This window comes from Convolutriloba macropyga, chromosome 2 (assembly GCF_964194025.1).
Source record: "Convolutriloba macropyga chromosome 2, txConMacr16.3, whole genome shotgun sequence".
Classification (NCBI taxonomy): Eukaryota; Metazoa; Xenacoelomorpha; order Acoela; family Convolutidae; genus Convolutriloba; species Convolutriloba macropyga.
The window spans coordinates 10,345,070-10,368,248 of record NC_134469.1 but is presented as its reverse complement, the minus strand read 5'-3'; the positions used below and the strand labels follow the sequence as shown (position 1 = coordinate 10,368,248).

The following is a 23,179-nucleotide window of genomic DNA, read 5'->3' as shown; positions in this document are numbered from 1 at the left end:
AACACTAATTAGCAACCAATCTAATAAACTCTGATAACCTTATACACTGTAACTTAGACCAGGCTCAATTGGTTTATCTCGTTTCGATTGATACCACAATTTTGACATTGACCATATTCAATATATTGGGTAAATTAGTTAAACTCCTTGAGTTGAAACAGTAAGTGAGCTATGTTAAAAGTCACGCGCAAAAAGTTTTAATTGTGTAAAACGAAAACAGTGATCGATAAGTTAAATGAGTTCTGTTAAAAAGAAGACCGCCTAAATAATAGATTTTGAGAGGCTGGCGGAGGCTATTAAAATGAAAACATAACTTACTATTGTCGGAAGAATTGCTCTCGAACGACTATTGGGAGCTCTAACTTGGTGCAGCCTGTTTCAGTCGGGGGGTTGGGGGTAACTTGAATCACCATGGGACTTCAAATTAGAGTTTACTATATGCCTCTATAGTCAAGGAAAATAATAGTGAAAAAAACTAATTTCGACAAACTTTTCATTTGACTTTCAGTAGTGAACTGGCGCCACTTGAGTTCAGCTGCTTAAAAATTGTGACTGAGAATTTTAAATTGTTCAGAACGAAAAAGTCAAAGAAGCAAAAGTCACTCGCCAAGTTAAATCGGTCAAGCAAAAATTTTCATAAAAAAGACCAACACTTTTACAATAATTGCTTCAACTTCGTTCGAGAGCAATTTAAAAAAAATGAAGTAAACTATTACAAACTTTTCGGAAAAACTCCTCCCCAGCTGCATTTTTCCAAACAATTAATTAAAACATACCGTGCATAGGAGTTAATTTCCGTTAGTTAAACAAAAAAAGACGATAAACAAGGGCATTAAGAAAACACAACAGTGGATTTCGGGAAAAAGGAAATGAAATCAAAAAGAATCTAACAACTCAAAATATAACTTTTTTTTGCAAAATATTGTAAATGCTTAAGTCTCAACGTCAAAATAATAGAAACGCTCCAAAAACTGGCTCTTTTACCAGTGGCCGACCCAACACCAGATATATACACTAAACAATTAAAGTGGGCAAAAGGCAAAAACCTGAAAATTACATTTGTTTATTTTGATTCACTGAAAACTACCCTATGTAAAAATCAAGTTCTTTCCTATAAAACTTTTTATCAAAATCAACTAAAAAATGAACTAATACACCTATTTCAAAACACTCAAAAACAGAGGAATTGAAGAATTCTTATAAACACTATATGAAAATATTACCAATGAACTACAACTCTTAGCGTCAACAACAACTTAATATTTTAAATCAAAATAAAAATAATACATACTCACAATGTAAATAGGATACAAAACTAATAAAGGCATCTAAAACGGCAAAATAACAAAAACAGCTCAAAATTGCATATGAGGTCTAATTTTCCTTTAAGATGATCAAAAATGTCATTAAAAAGATTAATATATACAGGAATGCAGCTTGATTGATAAAAATAGATTTTAAACTAAACACCTGCTTTTAAAATTACTTGTATGTAATCACGCATGTAGTCAAAAAACGCTGCTCGATAAACCAAAAACTTTTCACAATAATTTTTCTCGCTCTCAAAAAGATTGAATGAGCAAATTTACTTTAAACTTCTCTCTACTGGGTGATTTTTGATCAGCAGATTAACTTTCAATTTACATCTTGCGAAAAGAGACGTCACCGATCGACAAAAATACACCAAATTACCTCTATTCGAGTCACATAAACTGGAATGCAAAAATAGTCTGCTGAAAAGATGACGGCGTCTATTATTGTGTCCGCAAATTAGCCGACGTAAAAATTAGATTAAATGAAGAAAAGAATAAAATACGGAGATAATTGTTGTATGCGGAGATAACTGTTGTATACATAAGTGAGACGCGCAGTCATCAAACTCGTTTACAAGTGAAATTATTGCATTTGTCGATGCCTCGCGGGCCATGGCTATACTTCAGCTGCCTATTTGACTTGATATAAATCGATCGCAACCGAATTTGTTATTCTCGCAATACCATTGGAGCGTTCAAATCTGATTGGTTAGTGTCTCCCTTTCGGCTCAATTTAAATTCGGCTAATATTCGCAGCACCGACTAGTATACAAACATATTCGGCAGATTGCCGGAAAACAGCCGCTATTGACGCGCTTGATGCACATCGCGATTGAAACAGAAGAAACAAAACTGACCACATTTTATTGGTTTTTTTAGTCAGTGTCAAAAAGTGTTCCAATTTGTCGTGCAGCTTCTGTTGGATTCTAAAACTATACTTAATTCAAGCTTAGATTGAAAGCTAATAAGATACCAATGTCAGCTAGCAAACACTCTAATGAACTTTGATAACCTAATTCTCAATGACTTATTGACCTGGCTTTATCGGTTTATCCCGTCTCTTTTGATTTTGCTCTTTGACAGTATTCATCACATTGCGTAATTGAATGTGTGAAAGAATTTAAAATCTATTCAGTTGAAACACTGAGTGAAGTAAGTCAGAAGTCAAATGCGAAAATTGTTACTTATGTAAACAAAAAACGTGATCAAAATGTAAAGCGAATTAAAAAACATAGCCAGAAGAATTCCGGAAGCGACTCGAAGCGTCGGAACACCAGCAAAACCGTAACTACCGTAACGACACGTTTCAAATTACTAAAAACATCTGGTAGCTATGAAAATTGGCCTTACTTCTTAGAAAGCAAAAAAACACCAGGAACAGAGTCACATTCAAAAACAAAAATTAGTTTATTAAGAACCAGGCCCTAAAGAAATTTCAAATACTAAATATCAGTCAAAGTTTCTCAAACTAGTTCCAGTAAAGAGGCGTTATATATATGAAGTCTTTAGCAAACCAAGAAAAAACATTGAAAAATCTAACACGTATGAAATTCAAACTTTTTAACGAATGAAAAATAAGTGAAAAACAATTAGTGAGAAAGTTGGAATGATACATACTAGAGTTCATATATATATATATATATATATATATATATATATATATATATACATACATATATATATATATATATATATATATATATATATATATATATATATATATATATATTTATATTTATATATATATATATATATATATAAACTCTAGTATGTATCATTCCAACTCTCTCCTCAGACCTACATTGCTTTTCACTAATTTTTCGTTCGTTAAAAAATTTAAATTTCATACGTGTTAGATTTTTCAATGTTTTTTCTTGGTTTGATATGAAAACAATGCTAAAAAGAAAAAAGAAACAAAAAGACTACTCGTAAATTTGTAAACAAAATAGGAAAACGAGAAAACAGAAAACTTTACTAAGCATTCATGAATGAAAATAATTAATGCCCAATCTATTCTCTATACGAAAAAAAGTTGTAACAATTTAAATTTTTGAATACTTTTCGAAAAAAATTCGTAAAAAATATCGTTGAAACTGCGTTTATGAAAATATTTTTTCACTTGATTGCTAAGAAAACGCCAAGAACTATACCAACTATTCAACACACAAAACTAAAATCAGTGAAAGTGCACAAAAAGACTTTATACTGACTAAACCCAAAACATAATCGACTAAACGTCGGAAGAATTGCTCTCAAACGACTAGTGGGAGCTCTAATCAATTGCATCCTGCTTCAACCGGGCGGGAGAGGGAGCCTAAATGGGACTAAGAAGTTCAATAATGGGCATCAAATAACCACATTAGAGGTTAACATATACCACTATTAAGTTTTAAAAGAAAAATGGCACCAGTTTCGGTGCACTTTTCATTTGACTTTTAGTATTAAATTGCCGCCAGTTGAGTTCAGCTGCTTCAAATTGTGAGTGAGAGAGAAATTCAGATCACGCAAAACGCAAAAAGTCAAACGTGTAAAAGTCACTCGAAAAGTCCAAACGTTCAAGCGAAAATTTTGCATAAAAAAGACACGTTTACAATAATTGCTTCTCTACGAGAGCAATTAAGAACTAACAAAAAAACTGGAAAATTTGACAAAGATCGGATTAGTATATTTAAAAGTCCGCAAAACAAAAATGAGGTAAGCTATAGATAAGCGCCTACTGTATAAACTGTCAAGAGGACGTTGTCAAAAATATTTTTCGCCATAAAAATGGAATTTCAAACATCCAAAAATAATGAAATCAATGAAAAATCCAAACATAGCAGGCAGATTGCCTGAAAATATCCGCGATAGACGCTTGTGGCCATGATCTGAAACAACTAAAGAAACAAGATAGGCATATTGATCAGAACTCCTTTAGTACACCACTAGATTTTTTTTGGATTAGATGCGTACTGTCAATTTTATGACACATACGGTCTATAAGGAAAAAACCCTAAAAGAGCTTTCTCAAAATTGATATTCAAACTCAAAAACTCAAGAATAATACTCAAGAATTAGGGCATAAAAGTTTGTCACCACTTAGATGCATACTATTGATCTTTAACTAGTAAATGTTCATAAAAATTGAAGTTCCATAAGTGCGCTCAGAAATCATTTTTTGAGTGAGGTAAATCACGCAATTGACCTAAAAGCAGTAATGGCATCACGATAAGACAAAACAAAAATCTGTTAGACGAAGTAAAAGAAAAATAGGAGCGCAATAATAGCCACCTGGAATTGCTGACGCGGCTATTAAAAATTAAAAAATATAGAAATATGTGACCATTAGGCTTTCAAAAATTTTATGGTTTCAATTTAAGAGAGCTACATATTAATGCAGCATTGGTCAAAAACTACTACTACAAAGAAAACAACATGCAAGCAAAAAAATTGAGTCAAATGGACGAAAAAACGGTCAAAAAGGGTTACCTATAAGCACGATTCCCTCAAAAAAACTTCTCAAAGTAAAAAAAATTATTCACTGATCGAAGCGCATGATCAAAGAACTTCTCTCCCTCAGAAATTAGTTCACACGGCAATTTTACTCTCTTTCTATTTTAGGTCTTTTCAAAGGTCAGTGAATACTTTTCAAAGTCGAAAAGTCATTCGCTGATCGAAGCGCATGATCAAAGAACTTCTCTCCCTCAGAAATTAGTTCACACGGTAATTTTACTCTCTCTCTATTTTAGGTCAAAACGCCATCTGAACGAATAGTACTTCCGGTAAAAAACCTTAAGAAAACCAATACTCTTCGAGTCGTAAAAAAGGAGAGCGCATAAATTATAGCCGCTGAGGCTGACGGCCGCTATTAACTACAAAGATTGAAAAATTGAACCAATTTGTTTAGTCACTGTCACCAATTGAGTTCAGCTAGAATAGCATTTCAGATCACGACCAAGGAGTCAAGTGAAAAGTCACATCCTCGCAGTGATTTGAGATCCAATACGTGGGACAGGTCACAAAATTATGGGCAAAAGCTCATTCTCATTACTCTGCTATATTTACCTTATTCTTTTCAACATGTCATAATTTCTCACCTGTTGGTTTTGATGAGCATTTCGACCTTGCCTAGTGAGACGTATTCTCCAGTGGCCAACTTGACCAAGTCCTTTTTCCTGTCGATGATCTTCAGCCTTCCCATGGAGTCTATCTCCCCAATGTCCCCAGAGTAGAACCACATGTCTCCATTGCTGTCCTTCACAAAAGCCTCCTCTGTCTTCTCTTCGTTCTTGTAGTAGCCACCTGCCACTTGCTTTGACCTGCAATGTATGTTACAAGATAACGAACGACTGACTAGCTCCCGATGTATAATAATTCACTATTACTGCTCGAGGGTCTATGCTAGCGAATAGTGAAGGATTTTACATCGCGTATACTTTTAACCTAGTTAGCAAGGGCACAAAATAACGGCATTTTTAAACGCAGAGTTGCCAAAAATGTCCTCTGTCCTCGTTCGTCCTCTTGGTCTTGGTTCTCTTGTCTAAGTTGATTGTTATAAACACGGCCGGTAGATTGCCGGGCAATAGCCGCCATTGCTTCCCATATCCCCGATTAGGATTGATTCGCATTGATTCCCATAAACAGGAAAAAAACGAAAACTGATTGCTGTAAGAAAACATTCTTAAAATGCGAACTATTATGATTTCATTACATAGTTAGACATACTCCGGTTTCTTAATGAGCGGATAAAGGGGCTAATATCAATACCAATAAATATAGCTTTAGAGATGGTAAATAAGATTTACAAGGTCAGAACTCAAGAAGCGGGCACTTAAACTGGGCTTTAGGGGTTATCCCTTTCTACTTGTAATTTCGTTTTTCGATACTGATTCTATTCTGTTCACTTGTGCTTTGCCGAGCAAATGCTGTTTAAAAGCGCTTTGAGCAGTACGAGCGAATAATGAAACTGGCCTAAGGAAGTCAAAGATTTCATGCAAAATGTCAAAAAAAGGGGCAAAATGAGGTACAGCAAAACAAATTTTTGTTCGAAGTTAAAAAAAATACGCTCCACCAATTCTCCTCTTAGAGTCGTAAGAATACAGAGTCCCAAAACATTTAAAATTCTTTGAATTGTAAAAAAGACAGGAAACATAGCCGGCAGATTGCCGGAAAATATCCGCGATAGACGCTTGTGGCCTTCCATGAATTGAAACAACTAAAGAAATAAGATACAGATCGACCACCAGTCCTTTAATAGACCACTACTTTTTGGGTTAGATTCGGACTGTCAATTTTATGGCACATAAGGTCGATAAGGAAAAAACCCTCAAACAGCTTTTTCAAAATTGATATTCGAAATCAAAAACTCAAGACTAATACTCAAGAATTAGGACATATAAGTTTGGCACTACTCAGATGCACACTATTGATCTTTAACTAGTAAACGTTCACAAAACTTAAAAATCCTTAAGTGAGTTCAAAAGTCATTTTTGTGAAGTAAGTCACGCAATTGACCTAAAAGCAGAAATGACGGCACGAACACAAATTTTAACTGCAAAGCAGTAGAAGTCACTGAAGTAATAGAAAAAGTCAATTCCAAGAATTCAGGGTAAGACGAAACAAAAATCTGTTAGACAAAGAAAAAAATGGCAAGACAAGTCCTGAGGTAGAATTTTTATAGACTAAACAAAAAACTTGACCTAGAACGGATCATGAGTGAAATGGGAGACATTTCTCAAAAAAATCAGATCAAAATTAAAAAAACAAAATTAAAGTCAAAATACCGCATGTGGACAAAAGACAATAGCGAGAAACGCAAATTTGGTTGAAACAAAAAACTAGGACCAGAATGAACTATGGATGGATTGGGAAAATCATTTAGAAAAAATCCAATTCAAAAAATCGAAAAAACAGTAAAAATCAAAGTGAAAAGGCCGCATGCGAACAAAAAACCAGTAGCGAGAAAGCAAATTTTTGTTCAAACACCGTTTTCTCACTCTACTTTAAAATAAGAGCGAAAAAATTTCACACAGCAAAACCACTCGCTTTATCGCTCCACTTCCTGTTTCGGCGTTACCAAAATCACTACTCCAATTTGACTTCAAAAATCATGAAAATGTGTGAACAGATCTTTAAAAAAAGACAGCCCCCAATACAATTCAAATTCTTTTAATTGTAAACATAGCCAGCAGGTTGCCAGAATAGCTGCAAAAGAATAGACCCGCTTGCCGAATATTAGAGATAGAACAGAGACAGATCTAAACTGAGAAAAAACCGACGCCGCTCAAAAAGCTAGTTAAAAAACATTCAGCGATAAGTTAATAAAGCTTGCTAAAACTCATCCCGCAGAAGCCTCTTATCCGGGACTTTTACTGCACATATGAGTTCCTTTGACTTAAACAAATTCAAATTAAATTTAAGTTTTAAAGTGCAAAAGTCATTTTATCGAATGAGGTAAGTCACTTGTGATCAAAATATAATCACGCAAAAAACTTTTGCTAAAGAAAGTGAGAAATGACGTCTGTGTGAGAAATTGCCGCATGTGAACAAAAAACCACTAGCGAGAAAGCGAATTTTTATTCAAACACCGTTTTCTCACTCTACTTTAAAATAAGAGCGAAAAAATTTCACACAGCAAAACCACCCGCTTTATCGCTCCACTTCCTGTTTCGGCGTTACCAAAATCACTACTCCAATTTGACTTCAAAAATCATGAAAATGTGTGAACAGATCTTTAAAAAAAGACAGCCCCCAATATAATTCAAATTCTTTTAATTGTAAACATAGCCAGCAGGTTGCCAGAATAGCTGCAAAAGAATAGACCCGCTTGCCGAATATTGGAGATAGAACAGAGACAGATCTAAACAGAGAAAAAACCGACGCCGCTCAAAAAGCTAGTTAAAAAACATTCAGCGATAAATTAATAAAGCTTGCTAAAACTCATCCCGCAGAAGCCTCTTATCCGGGACTTTTACTGCACATATGAGTTCCTTTGACCTTAAACAAATTCAAATTAAATTTAAGTTTTAAAGTGCAAAAGTCACTTTATTGAATGAGGTAAGTCACTTGTGATCAAAATGTAATCACGCAAAAAACTTTTGCTAAAGAAAGTGAGAAATGACGTCACGCGCGCAGACGCCGTTAGTGAGATGAAGAGGTCATTCAGAAAGTTATACTTTTTCAGAAAGTTTCATTCTGTGTGAACAAATGTAAAACGAAAAAGAGCGTCAGACGACGAAACAAAAAAACAGCAGGACAAGTCCGGACGTACAATTCAAAGAATTTTCATTGACTAAACAGAAAACTAGACCTAAAACGGACAATGAATGGATTGGCAAAAACCATTTACAAAAAAATCCGATCCGAAAAATTGAAATAACAGTAAAAATCAAAGTGAAATTGCCGCATGTGAACAAAAAACCACTAGCGAGAAAGCGAATTTTTGTTCAAACACCGTTTTCTCACTCTACTTTAAATTAAGAGCGAAAAAATTTCACACAGCAAAACCACTCGCTTTATCGCTCCACTTCCTGTTTCGGCGTTACCAAAATCACTACTCCAATTTGACTTCAAAAATCATGAAAATGTGTGAACAGATCTTTAAAAAAAGACAGCCCCCAATACAATTCAAATTCTTTTAATTGTAAACATAGCCAGCAGGTTGCCAGAATAGCTGCCAAAGAATAGACCCGCTTGCCGTATATTAGAGATAGAACAGAGACAGATCTAAACTGAGAAAAAACCGACGCCGCTCAAAAAGCTAGTTAAAAAACATTCAGCGATAAGTTAATAAAGCTTGCTAAAACTCATCCCGCAGAAGCCTCTTATCCGGGACTTTTACTGCACATATGAGTTCCTTTGACCTTAAACAAATTCAAATTAAATTTAAGTTTTAAAGTGCAAAGTCATTTTATCGAATGAGGTAAGTCACTTGTGATCAAAATGTAATCACGCAAAAAACTTTTGCTAAAGAAAGTGAGAAATGACGTCACGCGGGCAAACGCCGTTAGTGAGATGAAGAGGTCATTCAGAAAGTTATACTTTTTCAGAAAGTTTCATTCTGTGTGAACAAATGTAAAACGAAAAAGAGCGTCAGACGACGAAACAAAAAAACAGCAGGACAAGTCCGAACGTACAATTCAAAGAATTTTCATTGACTAAACAGAAAACTAGACCTAAAACGGACAATGAATGGATTGGCAAAAACCATTTACAAAAAATCCGATCCGAAAAATTGAATAACAGTAAAAATCAAAGTGAAATTGCCACATGTGAACAAAAAACCACTAGCAAGAAAGCGAATTTTTGTTCCAACACCGTTTTCTCACTCTACTTTAAAATAAGAGCGAAAAAATTTCACACAGCAAAACCACTCGCTTTATCGCTCCACTTCCTGTTGCGGCGTTACCAAAATCACTACTCCAATTTGACTTCAAAAATCATGAAAATGTGTGAACAGATCTTTAAAGACAGCCCCCAATACAATTCAAATTCTTTTAATTGTAAACATATCCAGCAGGTTGCCAGAATAGCTGCCAAAGAATAGACCCGCTTGCCGTATATTAGAGATAGAACAGAGACAGATCTAAACAGAAAAAACCGACGCCGCTCAAAAAGCTAGTTAAAAAACATTCAGCGATAAGTTAATAAAGCTTGCTAAAACTCATCCCGCAGAAGCCTCTTATCCGGGACTTTTACTGCACATATGAGTTCCTTTGACCTTAAACAAATTCAAATTAAATTTAAGTTTTAAAGTGCAAAGTCATTTTATCGAATGAGGTAAGTCACTTGTGATCAAAATGTAATCACGCAAAAAACTTTTGCTAAAGAAAGTGAGAAATGACGTCACGCGCGCAAACGCCGTTAGTGAGATGAAGAGGTCATTCAGAAAGTTATACTTTTTCAGAAAGTTTCATTCTGTGTGAACAAATGTAAAACGAAAAAGAGCGTCAGACGACGAAACAAAAAAACAGCAGGACAAGTCCGAACGTACAATTCAAAGAATTTTCATTGACTAAACAGAAAACTAGACCTAAAACAGACAATGAATGGATTGGCAAAATCTATTTACAAAAAATCCGATCCGAAAAATTGAATAACAGTAAAAATCAAAGTGAAATTGCCGCATGTGAACAAAAAACCACTAGCAAGAAAGCGAATTTTTGTTCCAACACCGTTTTCTCACTCTACTTTAAAATAAGAGCGAAAAAATTTCACACAGCAAAACCACTCGCTTTATCGCTCCACTTCCTGTTGCGGCGTTACCAAAATCACTACTCCAATTTGACTTCAAAAATCATGAAAATGTGTGAACAGATCTTTAAAAAAAGACAGCCCCCAATACAATTCAAATTCTTTTAATTGTAAACATAGCCAGCAGGTTGCCAGAATAGCTGCCAAAGAATAGACCCGCTTGCCGTATATTAGAGATAGAACAGACAGATCTAAACTGAGAAAAAACCGACGCCGCTCAAAAAGCTAGTTAAAAAACATTCAGCGATAAGTTTATAAAGCTTGCTAAAACTCATCCCGCAGAAGCCTCTTATCCGGGACTTTTACTGCACATATGAGTTCCTTTGACCTTAAACAAATTCAAATTAAATTTAAGTTTTAAAGTGCAGTCATTTTATCGAATGAGGTAAGTCACTTGTGATCAAAATGTAATCACGCAAAAAACTTTTGCTAAAGAAAGTGAGAAATGACGTCACGCGCGCAAACGCCGTTAGTGAGATGAAGAGGTCATTCAGAAAGTTATACTTTTTCAGAAAGTTTCATTCTGTGTGAACAAATGTAAAACGAAAAAGAGCGTCAGACGACGAAACAAAAAAAACAGCAGGACAAGTCCGAACGTACAATTCAAAGAATTTTCATTGACTAAACAGAAAACTAGACCTAAAACAGACAATGAATGGATTGGCAAAATCTATTTACAAAAAATCCGATCCGAAAAATTGAATAACAGTAAAAATCAAAGTGAAATTGCCGCATGTGAACAAAAAACCACTAGCAAGAAAGCGAATTTTTGTTCCAACACCGTTTTCTCACTCTACTTTAAAATAAGAGCGAAAAAATTTCACACAGCAAAACCACTCGCTTTATCGCTCCACTTCCTGTTGCGGCGTTACCAAAATCACTACTCCAATTTGACTTCAAAAATCATGAAAATGTGTGAACAGATCTTTAAAAAAAGACAGCCCCCAATACAATTCAAATTCTTTTAATTGTAAACATAGCCAGCAGGTTGCCAGAATAGCTGCCAAAGAATAGACCCGCTTGCCGTATATTAGAGATAGAACAGACAGATCTAAACTGAGAAAAAACCGACGCCGCTCAAAAAGCTAGTTAAAAAACATTCAGCGATAAGTTTATAAAGCTTGCTAAAACTCATCCCGCAGAAGCCTCTTATCCGGGACTTTTACTGCACATATGAGTTCCTTTGACCTTAAACAAATTCAAATTAAATTTAAGTTTTAAAGTGCAAAGTCATTTTATCGAATGAGGTAAGCCACTTGTGATCAAAATGTAATCACGCAAAAAACTTTTGCTAAAGAAAGTGAGAAATGACGTCACGCGCGCAAACGCCGTTAGTGAGATGAAGAGGTCATTCAGAAAGTTATACTTTTTCAGAAAGTTTCACTCTGTGTGAACAAATGTAAAACGAAAAAGAGCGTCAGACGACGAAACAAAAAAAACAGCAGGACAAGTCCGAACGTACAATTCAAAGAATTTTCATTGACTAAACAGAAAACTAGACCTAAAACGGACAATGAATGGATTGGCAAAAACCATTTACAAAAAATCCGATCCGAAAAATTGAATAACAGTAAAAATCAAAGTGAAATTGCCGCATGTGAACAAAAAACCACTAGCGAGAAAGCGAATTTTTGTTCCAACACCGTTTTCTGACTCTACTTTAAAAAAAGAGCGAAAAAATTTCACATAGCAAAACCGCTCGCTTTCTCGCTCCACTTCCCGTTTCGGCGTTACCAAAATCACTACTCCAATTTGACTTCAAAAATCATGAAAATGTGTGAACAGATCCTTAAAAAAAGACAGCGCCCCAATACAATTCAAATTCTTTGAATTGTAAAAAACATAGCAGGACAAGTCCTGATGCAAATTTAAAGAATTTTCATTGACTAAACAGAAAACTAGACCTAAAACGGACAGTGAATGGATTTGCAAAAACCATTTACAAAAAATCCGAATCCGAAAAATTGAAATAACAGTAAAAATCAAAGTGAAATTGCCGCATGTGAACAAAAAACCACTAGCGAGAAAGCGAATTTTTGTTAAAACACCGTTTTCTCACTCTACTTTAAAATAAGAGCGAAAAAATTTCACACAGCAAAACCACTCGCTTTATCGCTCCACTTCCTGTTTCGGCGTTACCAAAATCACTACTCCAATTTGACTTCAAAAATCATGAAAATTTGTGAACAGATCTTTAAAGACAGCCCCCAATACAATTCAAATTCTTTTAATTGTAAACATAGCCAGCAGGTTGCCAGAATAGCTGCAAAAGAATAGACCCGCTTGCCGTATATTAGAGATAGAACAGACAGATCTAAACTGAGAAAAAACCGACGCCGCTCAAAAAGCTAGTTAAAAAACATTCAGCGATAAGTTAATAAAGCTTGCTAAAACTCATCCCGCAGAAGCCTCTTATCCGGGACTTTTACTGCATATATGAGTTCCTTTGACCTTAAACCAATTCAAATTAAATTTAAGTTTTAAAGTGCAAAGTCATTTTATCGAATGAGGTAAGTCACTTGTGATCAAAATGTAATCACGCAAAAAGCTTTTGCTAAAGAAAGTGAGAAATGACGTCACGCGCGCAGACGCCGTTAGTGAGATGAAGAGGTCATTCAGAAAGTTATACTTTTTCAGAAAGTTTCATTCTGTGTGAACAAATGTAAAACGAAAAAGAGCGTCAGACGACGAAACAAAAAAACAGCAGGACAAGTCCGGACGTACAATTCAAAGAATTTTCATTGACTAAACAGAAAACTAGACCTAAAACGGACAATGAATGGATTGGCAAAAACCATTTACAAAAAAAATCCGATCCGAAAAATTGAAATAACAGTAAAAATCAAAGTGAAATTGCCGCATGTGAACAAAAAACCACTAGCGAGAAAGCGAATTTTTGTTCCAACACCGTTTTCTGACTCTACTTTGAAATAAGAGCGAAAAAATTTCACATAGCAAAACCGCTCGCTTTCTCGCTCCACTTCCCGTTTCGGCGTTACCAAAATCACTACTCCAATTTGACTTCAAAAATCATGAAAATGTGTGAACAGATCCTTAAAAAAAGACAGCCCCCAATACAATTCAAATTCTTTTAATTGTAAACACAGCCAGCAGGTTGCCAGAATAGCTGCAAAAGAATAGACCCGCTTGCCGTATATTAGAGATAGAACAGAGACAGATCTAAACTGAGAAAAAACCGACGCCGCTCAAAAAGCTAGTTAAAAAACATTCAGCGATAAGTTAATAAAGCTTGCTAAAACTCATCCCGCAGAAGCCTCTTATCCAGGACTTTTACTGCACATATGAGTTCCTTTGACCTTAAACCAATTCAAATTAAATTTAAGTTTTAAAGTGCAAAGTCATTTTATCGAATGAGGTAAGTCACTTGTGATCAAAATGTAATCACGCAAAAAACTTTTGCTAAAGAAAGTGAGAAATGACGTCACGCGCGCAAACGCCGTTAGTGAGATGAAGAGGTCACTCAGAAAGTTATACTTTTTCAGAAAGTTTCATTCTGTGTGAACAAATGTAAAACGAAAAAGAGCGTCAGACGACGAAACAAAAAAACAGCAGGACAAGTCCGAACGTACAATTCAAAGAATTTTCATTGACTAAACAGAAAACTAGACCTAAAACGGACAATGAATGGATTGGCAAAAACCATTTACAAAAAAATCCGATCCGAAAAATTGAAATAACAGTAAAAATCAAAGTGAAATTGCCGCATGTGAACAAAAAACCACTAGCGAGAAAGCGAATTTTTGTTCAAACACCGTTTTCTCACTCTACTTTAAAATAAGAGCGAAAAAATTTCACACAGCAAAACCACTCGCTTTATCGCTCCACTTCCTGTTTCGGCGTTACCAAAATCACTACTCCAATTTGACTTCAAAAATCATGAAAATGTGTGAACAGATCTTTAAAAAAAGACAGCCCCCAATACAATTCAAATTCTTTTAATTGTAAACATAGCCAGCAGGTTGCCAGAATAGCTGCAAAAGAATAGACCCGCTTGCCGTATATTAGAGATAGAACAGACAGATCTAAACTGAGAAAAAACCGACGCCGCTCAAAAAGCTAGTTAAAAAACATTCAGCGATAAGTTAATAAAGCTTGCTAAAACTCATCCCGCAGAAGCCTCTTATCCGGGACTTTTACTGCACATATGAGTTCCTTTGACCTTAAACCAATTCAAATTAAATTTAAGTTTTAAAGTGCAAAGTCATTTTATCGAATGAGGTAAGTCACTTGTGATCAAAATGTAATCACGCAAAAAACTTTTGCTAAAGAAAGTGAGAAATGACGTCACGCGCGCAAACGCCGTTAGTGAGATGAAGAGGTCATTCAGAAAGTTATACTTTTTCAGAAAGTTTCATTCTGTGTGAACAAATGTAAAACGAAAAAGCGCGTCAGACGACGAAACAAAAAAACAGCAGGACAAGTCCGAACGTACAATTCAAAGAATTTTCATTGACTAAACAGAAAACTAGACCTAAAACGGACAATGAATGGATTGGCAAAAACCATTTACAAAAAAATCCGATCCGAAAAATTGAAATAACAGTAAAAATCAAAGTGAAATTGCCGCATGTGAACAAAAAACCACTAGCGAGAAAGCGAATTTTTGTTCAAACACCGTTTTCTCACTCTACTTTAAAATAAGAGCGAAAAAATTTCACACAGCAAAACCACTCGCTTTCTCGCTCCACTTCCCGTTTCGGCGTTACCAAAATCACTACTCCAATTTGACTTCAAAAATCATGAAAATGTGTGAACAGATCTTTAAAAAAGACAGCCCCCAATACAATTCAAATTCTTTTAATTGTAAACATAGCCAGCAGGTTGCCAGAATAGCTGCAAAAGAATAGACCCGCTTGCCGTATATTAGAGACAGAACAGACAGATCTAAACTGAGAAAAAACCGACGCCGCTCAAAAAGCTAGTTAAAAAACATTCAGCGATAAGTTAATAAAGCTTGCTAAAACTCATCCCGCAGAAGCCTCTTATCCGGGACTTTTACTGCACATATGAGTTCCTTTGACCTTAAACCAATTCAAATTAAATTTAAGTTTTAAAGTGCAAAGTCATTTTATCGAATGAGGTAAGTCACTTGTGATCAAAATGTAATCACGCAAAAAACTTTTGCTAAAGAAAGTGAGAAATGACGTCACGCGCGCAAACGCCGTTAGTGAGATGAAGAGGTCACTCAGAAAGTTATACTTTTTCAGAAAGTTTCATTCTGTGTGAACAAATGTAAAACGAAAAAGAGCGTCAGACGACGAAACAAAAAAACAGCAGGACAAGTCCGAACGTACAATTCAAAGAATTTTCATTGACTAAACAGAAAACTAGACCTAAAACGGACAATGAATGGATTGGCAAAAACCATTTACAAAAAAATCCGATCCGAAAAATTGAAATAACAGTAAAAATCAAAGTGAAATTGCCGCATGTGAACAAAAAACCACTAGCGAGAAAGCTAATTTTTGTTCAAACACCGTTTTCTCACTCTACTTTAAAATAAGAGCGAAAAAATTTCACACAGCAAAACCACTCGCTTTATCGCTCCACTTCCTGTTTCGGCGTTACCAAAATCACTACTCCAATTTGACTTCAAAAATCATGAAAATGTGTGAACAGATCTTTAAAAAAAGACAGCCCCCAATACAATTCAAATTCTTTTAATTGTAAACATAGCCAGCAGGTTGCCAGAATAGCTGCCAAAGAATAGACCCGCTTGCCGTATATTAGAGATAGAACAGACAGATCTAAACTGAGAAAAAACCGACGCCGCTCAAAAAGCTAGTTAAAAAACATTCAGCGATAAGTTTATAAAGCTTGCTAAAACTCATCCCGCAGAAGCCTCTTATCCGGGACTTTTACTGCACATATGAGTTCCTTTGACCTTAAACCAATTCAAATTAAATTTAAGTTTTAAAGTGCAAAGTCATTTTATCGAATGAGGTAAGTCACTTGTGATCAAAATGTAATCACGCAAAAAACTTTTGCTAAAGAAAGTGAGAAATGACGTCACGCGCGCAAACGCCGTTAGTGAGATGAAGAGGTCATTCAGAAAGTTATACTTTTTCAGAAAGTTTCATTCTGTGTGAACAAATGTAAAACGAAAAAGCGCGTCAGACGACGAAACAAAAAAACAGCAGGACAAGTCCGAACGTACAATTCAAAGAATTTTCATTGACTAAACAGAAAACTAGACCTAAAACGGACAACGAATGGATTGGCAAAAACCATTTACAAAAAATCCGATCCGAAAAATTGAATAACAGTAAAAGTCAAAGTGAAATTGCCGCATGTGAACAAAAAACCACTAGCGAGAAAGCGAATTTTTGTTCCAACACCGTTTTCTCACTCTACTTTAAAATAAGAGCGAAAAAATTTCACATAGCAAAACCGCTCGCTTTCTCGCTCCACTTCCCGTTTCGGCGTTACCAAAATCACTACTCCAATTTGACTTCAAAAATCATGAAAATGTGTGAACAGATCCTTAAAAAAGACAGCGCCCCAATACAATTCAAATTCTTTGAATTGTAAAAAACATAGCAGGACAAGTCCTGACCCAAATTCAAAGAATTTTCATTGACTAAACAGAAAACTAGACCTAAAACGAACAATGAATGGATTGGCAAAAACCATTTAGAAAAAAATCCGATCCAAAAAATTAAATAACAGTAAAAATCAAAGTGAAATTGCCGCATGTGAACAAAAAACCACTAGCGAGAAAGCGAATTTTTGTTCAAACACCGTTTTCTCACTCTAGTTTAAAATTAGAGCAAAAAAATTTTACGCCGCAAAACCACTTGCTTTTTCCCTCCACTTCCTGTACGGTGTGACCAAAATCACTACTCCAATTTGATTTCAAAAATCATGAAAATGTGTGAACAGATCTTAAAAAAGACAGCGCCCCAATACAATTCAAATTCTTTGAATTATAAAAAAACCAAGAGCACCGCAAAATAGCTGAGCTCAGCTTACAGCTTCGCAGCTATAAAAAAAGACAAAGCCCCAATACAATTCAAATTCTTCGAACTGTAAAAAATAGGAGCGCAATAATAGCTTGCTGAGAAGACGGCGGCTCTAAACATATAAAGTTCTGCTGATGAGTACCTGATGACGATTTCGCCCCTGGGGTTAGGCAGATCAGTGACCAAATAGTTTCCCTCCTCCCAGTCAACCAGTTTGATAGAAGCACCTCTCGTGGGTCCACCCACCTGGCCCAGTTCCATGTCGTACTTGTCCACACAAGAGATACCTATGCGAGTCAATAAATATAGTGCATCACCCACAAAATGAAATACTGTCGATATAGATTGGTTTCAAAAAAGCAGTACATAGGAAATTCCACCTCCTGAAACTGCATGCTATCATGACATACATTATAGGTGATACTGCTTTGAGTTTGAATCAACTGTCCGGATTATTTCCACCTCTTTTAGAGTAACAATTGCTTCATAGCACTTTATAATCGAACCATTGCTTTATAGCCATATTAAAAACTTGTGGATTTAACCGCTTGAACAAGGCATTAATAGTTCAAAACATAAACCGACTATTGTCTGACAATTTGCTCTGGAACGACTAGCGAGGCAAACAATTGACGGGGGCATAGGCTCGAGAAACTTTATAACCAGCCGCCTCTCAGATGACAGTCGGTGATATTAACCTCTACGGTCGGCGACATTAACTTTTAGAGTCGGGTACATTAACCTTACAATCGGTTTTATTTTAGTAACAAATCACTCATAAAGTCAAGCGTGAAAAAGTTACTCAAGAAGTGAAATCAAAAGAATGTTCCAGAAGAAAAAAGTCGAGTAAAAATTGCATAAATAAAGACGTTTACAATAACTGCTTCAAATTTTGTTCAAGAGCAATTAATCAGGAAACTTTTTGATGCATGACTTGTACCTCCAGTGGTTTCTGTCAGTCCGTATCCTTGAATGACGGGACAGCTAAAGCAAATCTTCATGAACTCGTGCGTAGATGCAGACAGAGGAGCACCACCTGAGAGCAAATATCTCACTCGACCCCCGAGCGAGTTTTTGATTTTCCTGAATACGATGAAATCCACGATTGGAGTGGGGAACAGCCTGGCCACCTGTCGACCCTTATAGGTCATTGCGAAGTTGAAGAGGATTCTCTTGGGAGTGCTCATTGTTTTGACCAGGTCAAGTACGCCTGAAAATTAAAAAAAAATTGATACATTAGCAAGTTGCCGAAACGAGAGCAGAATCACATTTGCAGCATTGCTATCCGCAAACTAGTAATTTAGTTGATTTAAATACCTTCATCGCCTCTGTTAAAAAGAATTGCACGCCCAAATTTATTTTCTCATCTGTGCACCAAGCAAGAATTTCTCTTTTAACTATAGCTCAGTTGTATTGTGTTGCTTTGAGAACCGTAAAACTGCTGTCAAAAATGTTTTTGTTTGGACACAGACAAGGAAAACTGAGAACGAATATAGAAAGTGTTTATAAGATACTACCTCATACCTTTGTATATCCTGTCCATGACGAGTGGGACAGCGGTGAGGAGAGTGGGTCTCAGCACCACTGCATCCCCCACATCCCCCTTCCTGATCTTGGTCCCCTTGTCTGACAAGGTGTGGGGAGAAGAATAGCCGATTCTGCAACCTACAATCCACGTTTCATTCAAGAGAGTAACTGACTCATAAATTTTAATACTCAAGTTTGATCATTTTGGTTAAACTTCAGTTAACTGTTTCCAATTGAAACTGATACGGCTGATTATATCTCGTGATCCAGTAGAGAACATAGCTGGCAAATTGCCGGAAAATAGCCGTGCTAGACGCTTGTGGCCTTCCATGAAACTTTGCTGAAAATCGTGATATTTATATCTTCAGAATCAATTTGTGTCTGTATAGGCTATCCAGTAACCCAATTCTAAGCCTAAAAACTCCATTGGCTCAAAGATCGATAGGCAACAATTTCTAAAATTCAAATTTCAAAAAATAGAAAATTAAAATGTTGAAAACCATTCCATTCCCCTAGCAACTATGTTAAAACATACTATGAAAACCTGGAGGAAGTTACCTGACTACTGAGGCAAGAAAAACTGAATAAAAGACAATATTTCCAGAAAACAAACGAAGAATTGCACCATTTTGAGCCCAAAACCCCTAAAAATGACCTTTTATTTTAAATTAAGGCCATCCCAGCAGCTGCACCACTCTAAGCCCTTGAGGGACTACTAAAGCCCACATTGGCCCTCTAATCAAAATAAATTCCCGCTGGGCTTTACTTGTTTATCCCGTTTGAAAGATCAAAGTAATTAAAAAATGTGTGAAAACATCTTTAAAAAAACACAGCGCCCCAATACAATTCAAATTCTTTGAATTGTAAAAAAAAACCACGATATCCCCAATTATAGCCTCTATCGCTTCACGGCTATTAATGAATGGAATAGTCCAGCAGATCAAAACAGTTGAGAAAACAGTACAGTCGAACTAAAACCATGGCACGTCTCAGCTCCAGTTCTTGAAATAAAAAACAAGCTGCAGCACTTCAATCATTATATGCATTGAATGTAACTACAGGTTCTGCAATTTTAATACAAATGACGCGAGCAAAACTGCTGACAAAGCTGACATCTTATATTGAGGTAATAATATCCTGCTACTAACCGTAGAATACACAGATGAGTTCACAAGTGAGTTCGAGCACGTGTGCCAGAGGGAGATATCCGATGTACGTGTCACCCACACCGATGCCCTGGATGTACTCTGGCAGAGTCTCTATCGCAGCCAACAGGTTCTCATTCGTTAACATGACCTATACAGTACAGAAATTCATGTGCATGAGCGAAAAGTCTTCAAAAGTAAATTTCTCTTATTTGCATTCACTCACATCTCTTTGTATAATCTCAGTATCACCAAAAACTATACAGATTCCAATTTAAATTATATCGGCTATGTAGTAGTCCACTTCACATTTCGAGAAAAACTATGGTCAATCAAACTTCATGACTTCAAGCATATAACGCTAAACTCGTATCACCACATGGAAGCCTCAAATCACATGTGATGCAATGTCGAGATCAATTGCAAATATCGATCCAAGCCAGTCGCGGCTGATCTTCCCATCGAAAGGTATCACAAACCTGATCTTCGTATCATGTGTTAAAGAAGACTTACCCCCTTGGGTAGTCCAGTACTGCCACTGGTGTACATGATGACAGCGAGGTCTGAGAGCGAGGCAGGGTTCCGTGGGCCTGGCATCCTCTCTCGCTTGTTCCTGCCCAGCTGAAGACACTGCTCGTAGTTGAACACCTCGATGTTCTTCGGGAACTCTGACTTGGTCACTTTGTCGATCTAATGAAACATAGCAACACCAATAATGTCTAATCCCACCGGAAAGCTTTACATTACATTCACATTCTGCGCAAAATTGTTCTACCCATAACTCATTTTGAACCAGTAACGCCTGCAAGAATCTTTTCATGGAATGCAAGATAGCTAATTGATCTTACGAATAATCAATTATTGTTAGAAGCTTCATTATTGATCTCGCTTAAATTCCAATAGTTCCACCCTCTCAATTTAACTTAACGACTGAGGCTCAATAATATTTTTTTAGTTTCAAGGACAACATTTAGAACAATGGCAAACATATGACAAAGGGAATCTTGGTTCAACTTAATCTGCTTCACTTCAGGTACCTGATTTGGGAACCATACAATTGTGGATACATTATGTGATGACCTCTCCCGTTCTATCCTTTTGATCTTGCACAGTCCATCTGCGCTGGCCACCAGTATGCTGGCCTCACTCTCTACTATCCCATGCAGAACTGCTTCTTCACTCAATGTGCTGTAGAGAGTGACCACTGTCAGGTTGTACTTGGCACAGCCCAGGAACGCTACCATCCATTCGTAACGTGTCTCTACAAAACCCCAACACATAATTCTATGATATACACATACACTAAATTGTTTGACGAAGTTAAAAAAACAGCAACTTAAGTTCTGAAAATCCAAAGAATTGGCTGGAAAAATAATAACTACTGTAACAGACCAGCAAACCAATTGAATAATGCTAAAACTGTTTTAGCGAAAAACAGAAATAACCACATTGCTTAAATTCTTACAGCTAATATCCTGAATCCCAGATTTTATCCACTTAAATATACATATTCATCCTTGCACAAGCTTTGAAAGGGGTTTATTGGTTACTGAAGAAACAAAACAATCGAGAAAATGATATTTTCCAAATTGAAAAAAAATTGAAAATTTAGTTTAAAATTGCTCAAATTCGTGAATTTAATGTTCTCAGAGCCATTTTCTTTCTCCAGAACCTATCCAGTAACTCATTTTCAAGCCTTAAAAAGTTTAACTGGCCCTTAAAGATCGAAAAACCAAAAAATGATTAATTGTCAGTTAGAAAACCAAAAAGAAAATACGGCAAACATTGCACTATTTTGGTGTCAAAACCTCCGAACATTGACCTTTTCACCATGAGTTTAAACCTTCCCAGCAGTTGTAGCACTCTTAACACGACTGACTATTAAAGAGAGCTAATAGTTCTAATGAAAAGTTCTGGGAGTAACTACTGGGCCGTTACCCGTTTCACCAGTTTTGAAAGATGAAAAATGAGTGAAAATATCTTTCAAAAAAGACAGATCACCAAAACAATCCAATTCTTGGATTGTACAAATCAGAAGCGCTCTATCAGCCGGCTAAGAATACGAACGAGGGCTACTATTAATGAAACAATATCCTCTTATTTATTTGACTTTCGGCACTTAATTCTATTGTCAGTCAACATGTGGGAGTTACTGAGTTTAGCTGCCTGAATTTCACAAAAGCAACATATATCACAGAAACTTTAGACCACCTATATACAAGGTTTACAGTACAAATATGCACCGACATAAAAAAAGAGTACATAGCTTTAATGGTCCCCTAAGATGGGCACTGTAGGAAGAGTACAACAAAGATTGCAATATTTTGCGTCGAAAAACGGTTACTTTAGTTGAGAGTATAACTCTTGACTATGTCAACTCCATATTTCAAGTACTGATATCGGTAACTTGCACTGTTTGATTCTGCTCCTCGAGGGGGCTTTGCTTACCAATTATTTCCCGGAAAATCCAGAGAGGATTAGACCTGTACAATCACTGAATACTGAAAATTTCTACAAACTTCGGAAACATAATTGGCATATCATAGGTGATAGAAAATTCCAATTCAGAAAGCAAATTAGAATAAATTATATTGTGATGCTCCAACTAATTTAACCAGAGAGAAATCTTCCATTTGATGTAAAATTTGGCGTCGTGTAGCGCTAAAGAACAAACTATTAACAATTCCTAGCCCTAAGTGGCCTCTATTGTAGCAATTAGTTTAGACAAGATGTTTCGCAATAAGCTTACAAATTCAGTTTCTTAAGAGCTAGAAGTTTTTCAACAATAAATAGCGATTCTCATAAAACTGTAAAAATTTGCAAACTCTACACAATTTTGAACACGTAAAAATGATTGTCCTGTAACTGTTTTCAAAAATGACTCGAAGTTGATGAGCATTCGATTCTTCTCCTTCAATAGAGTTAGACATTCTGACTTGACTTCTTTGTTTTGAATGCTCTCTTGATTTAGCAGAGTTGT

At 36.0% G+C, this 23,179-nt stretch overlaps 1 protein-coding gene across 1 annotated transcript in view; it reads right to left on the bottom strand.

The window, feature by feature from the left end:
• The window catches only part of LOC142356344 (long-chain-fatty-acid--CoA ligase 4-like), a 71,337-nt gene that overhangs the window by 3,490 nt on the left and 44,668 nt on the right, over positions 1 to 23,179 (bottom strand). The window contains exons 4-10 of the mRNA XM_075408273.1: positions 21,237 to 21,460; positions 20,713 to 20,889; positions 20,203 to 20,350; positions 19,052 to 19,192; positions 18,468 to 18,737; positions 17,670 to 17,814; positions 5,390 to 5,611 (exon numbers count right to left, since the gene is read on the bottom strand). Of these exons, the coding sequence (XP_075264388.1) occupies positions 5,390 to 5,611; positions 17,670 to 17,814; positions 18,468 to 18,737; positions 19,052 to 19,192; positions 20,203 to 20,350; positions 20,713 to 20,889; positions 21,237 to 21,460 (1,327 nt within the window). The remainder of the gene's footprint in view (positions 1 to 5,389; positions 5,612 to 17,669; positions 17,815 to 18,467; positions 18,738 to 19,051; positions 19,193 to 20,202; positions 20,351 to 20,712; positions 20,890 to 21,236; positions 21,461 to 23,179) is intronic.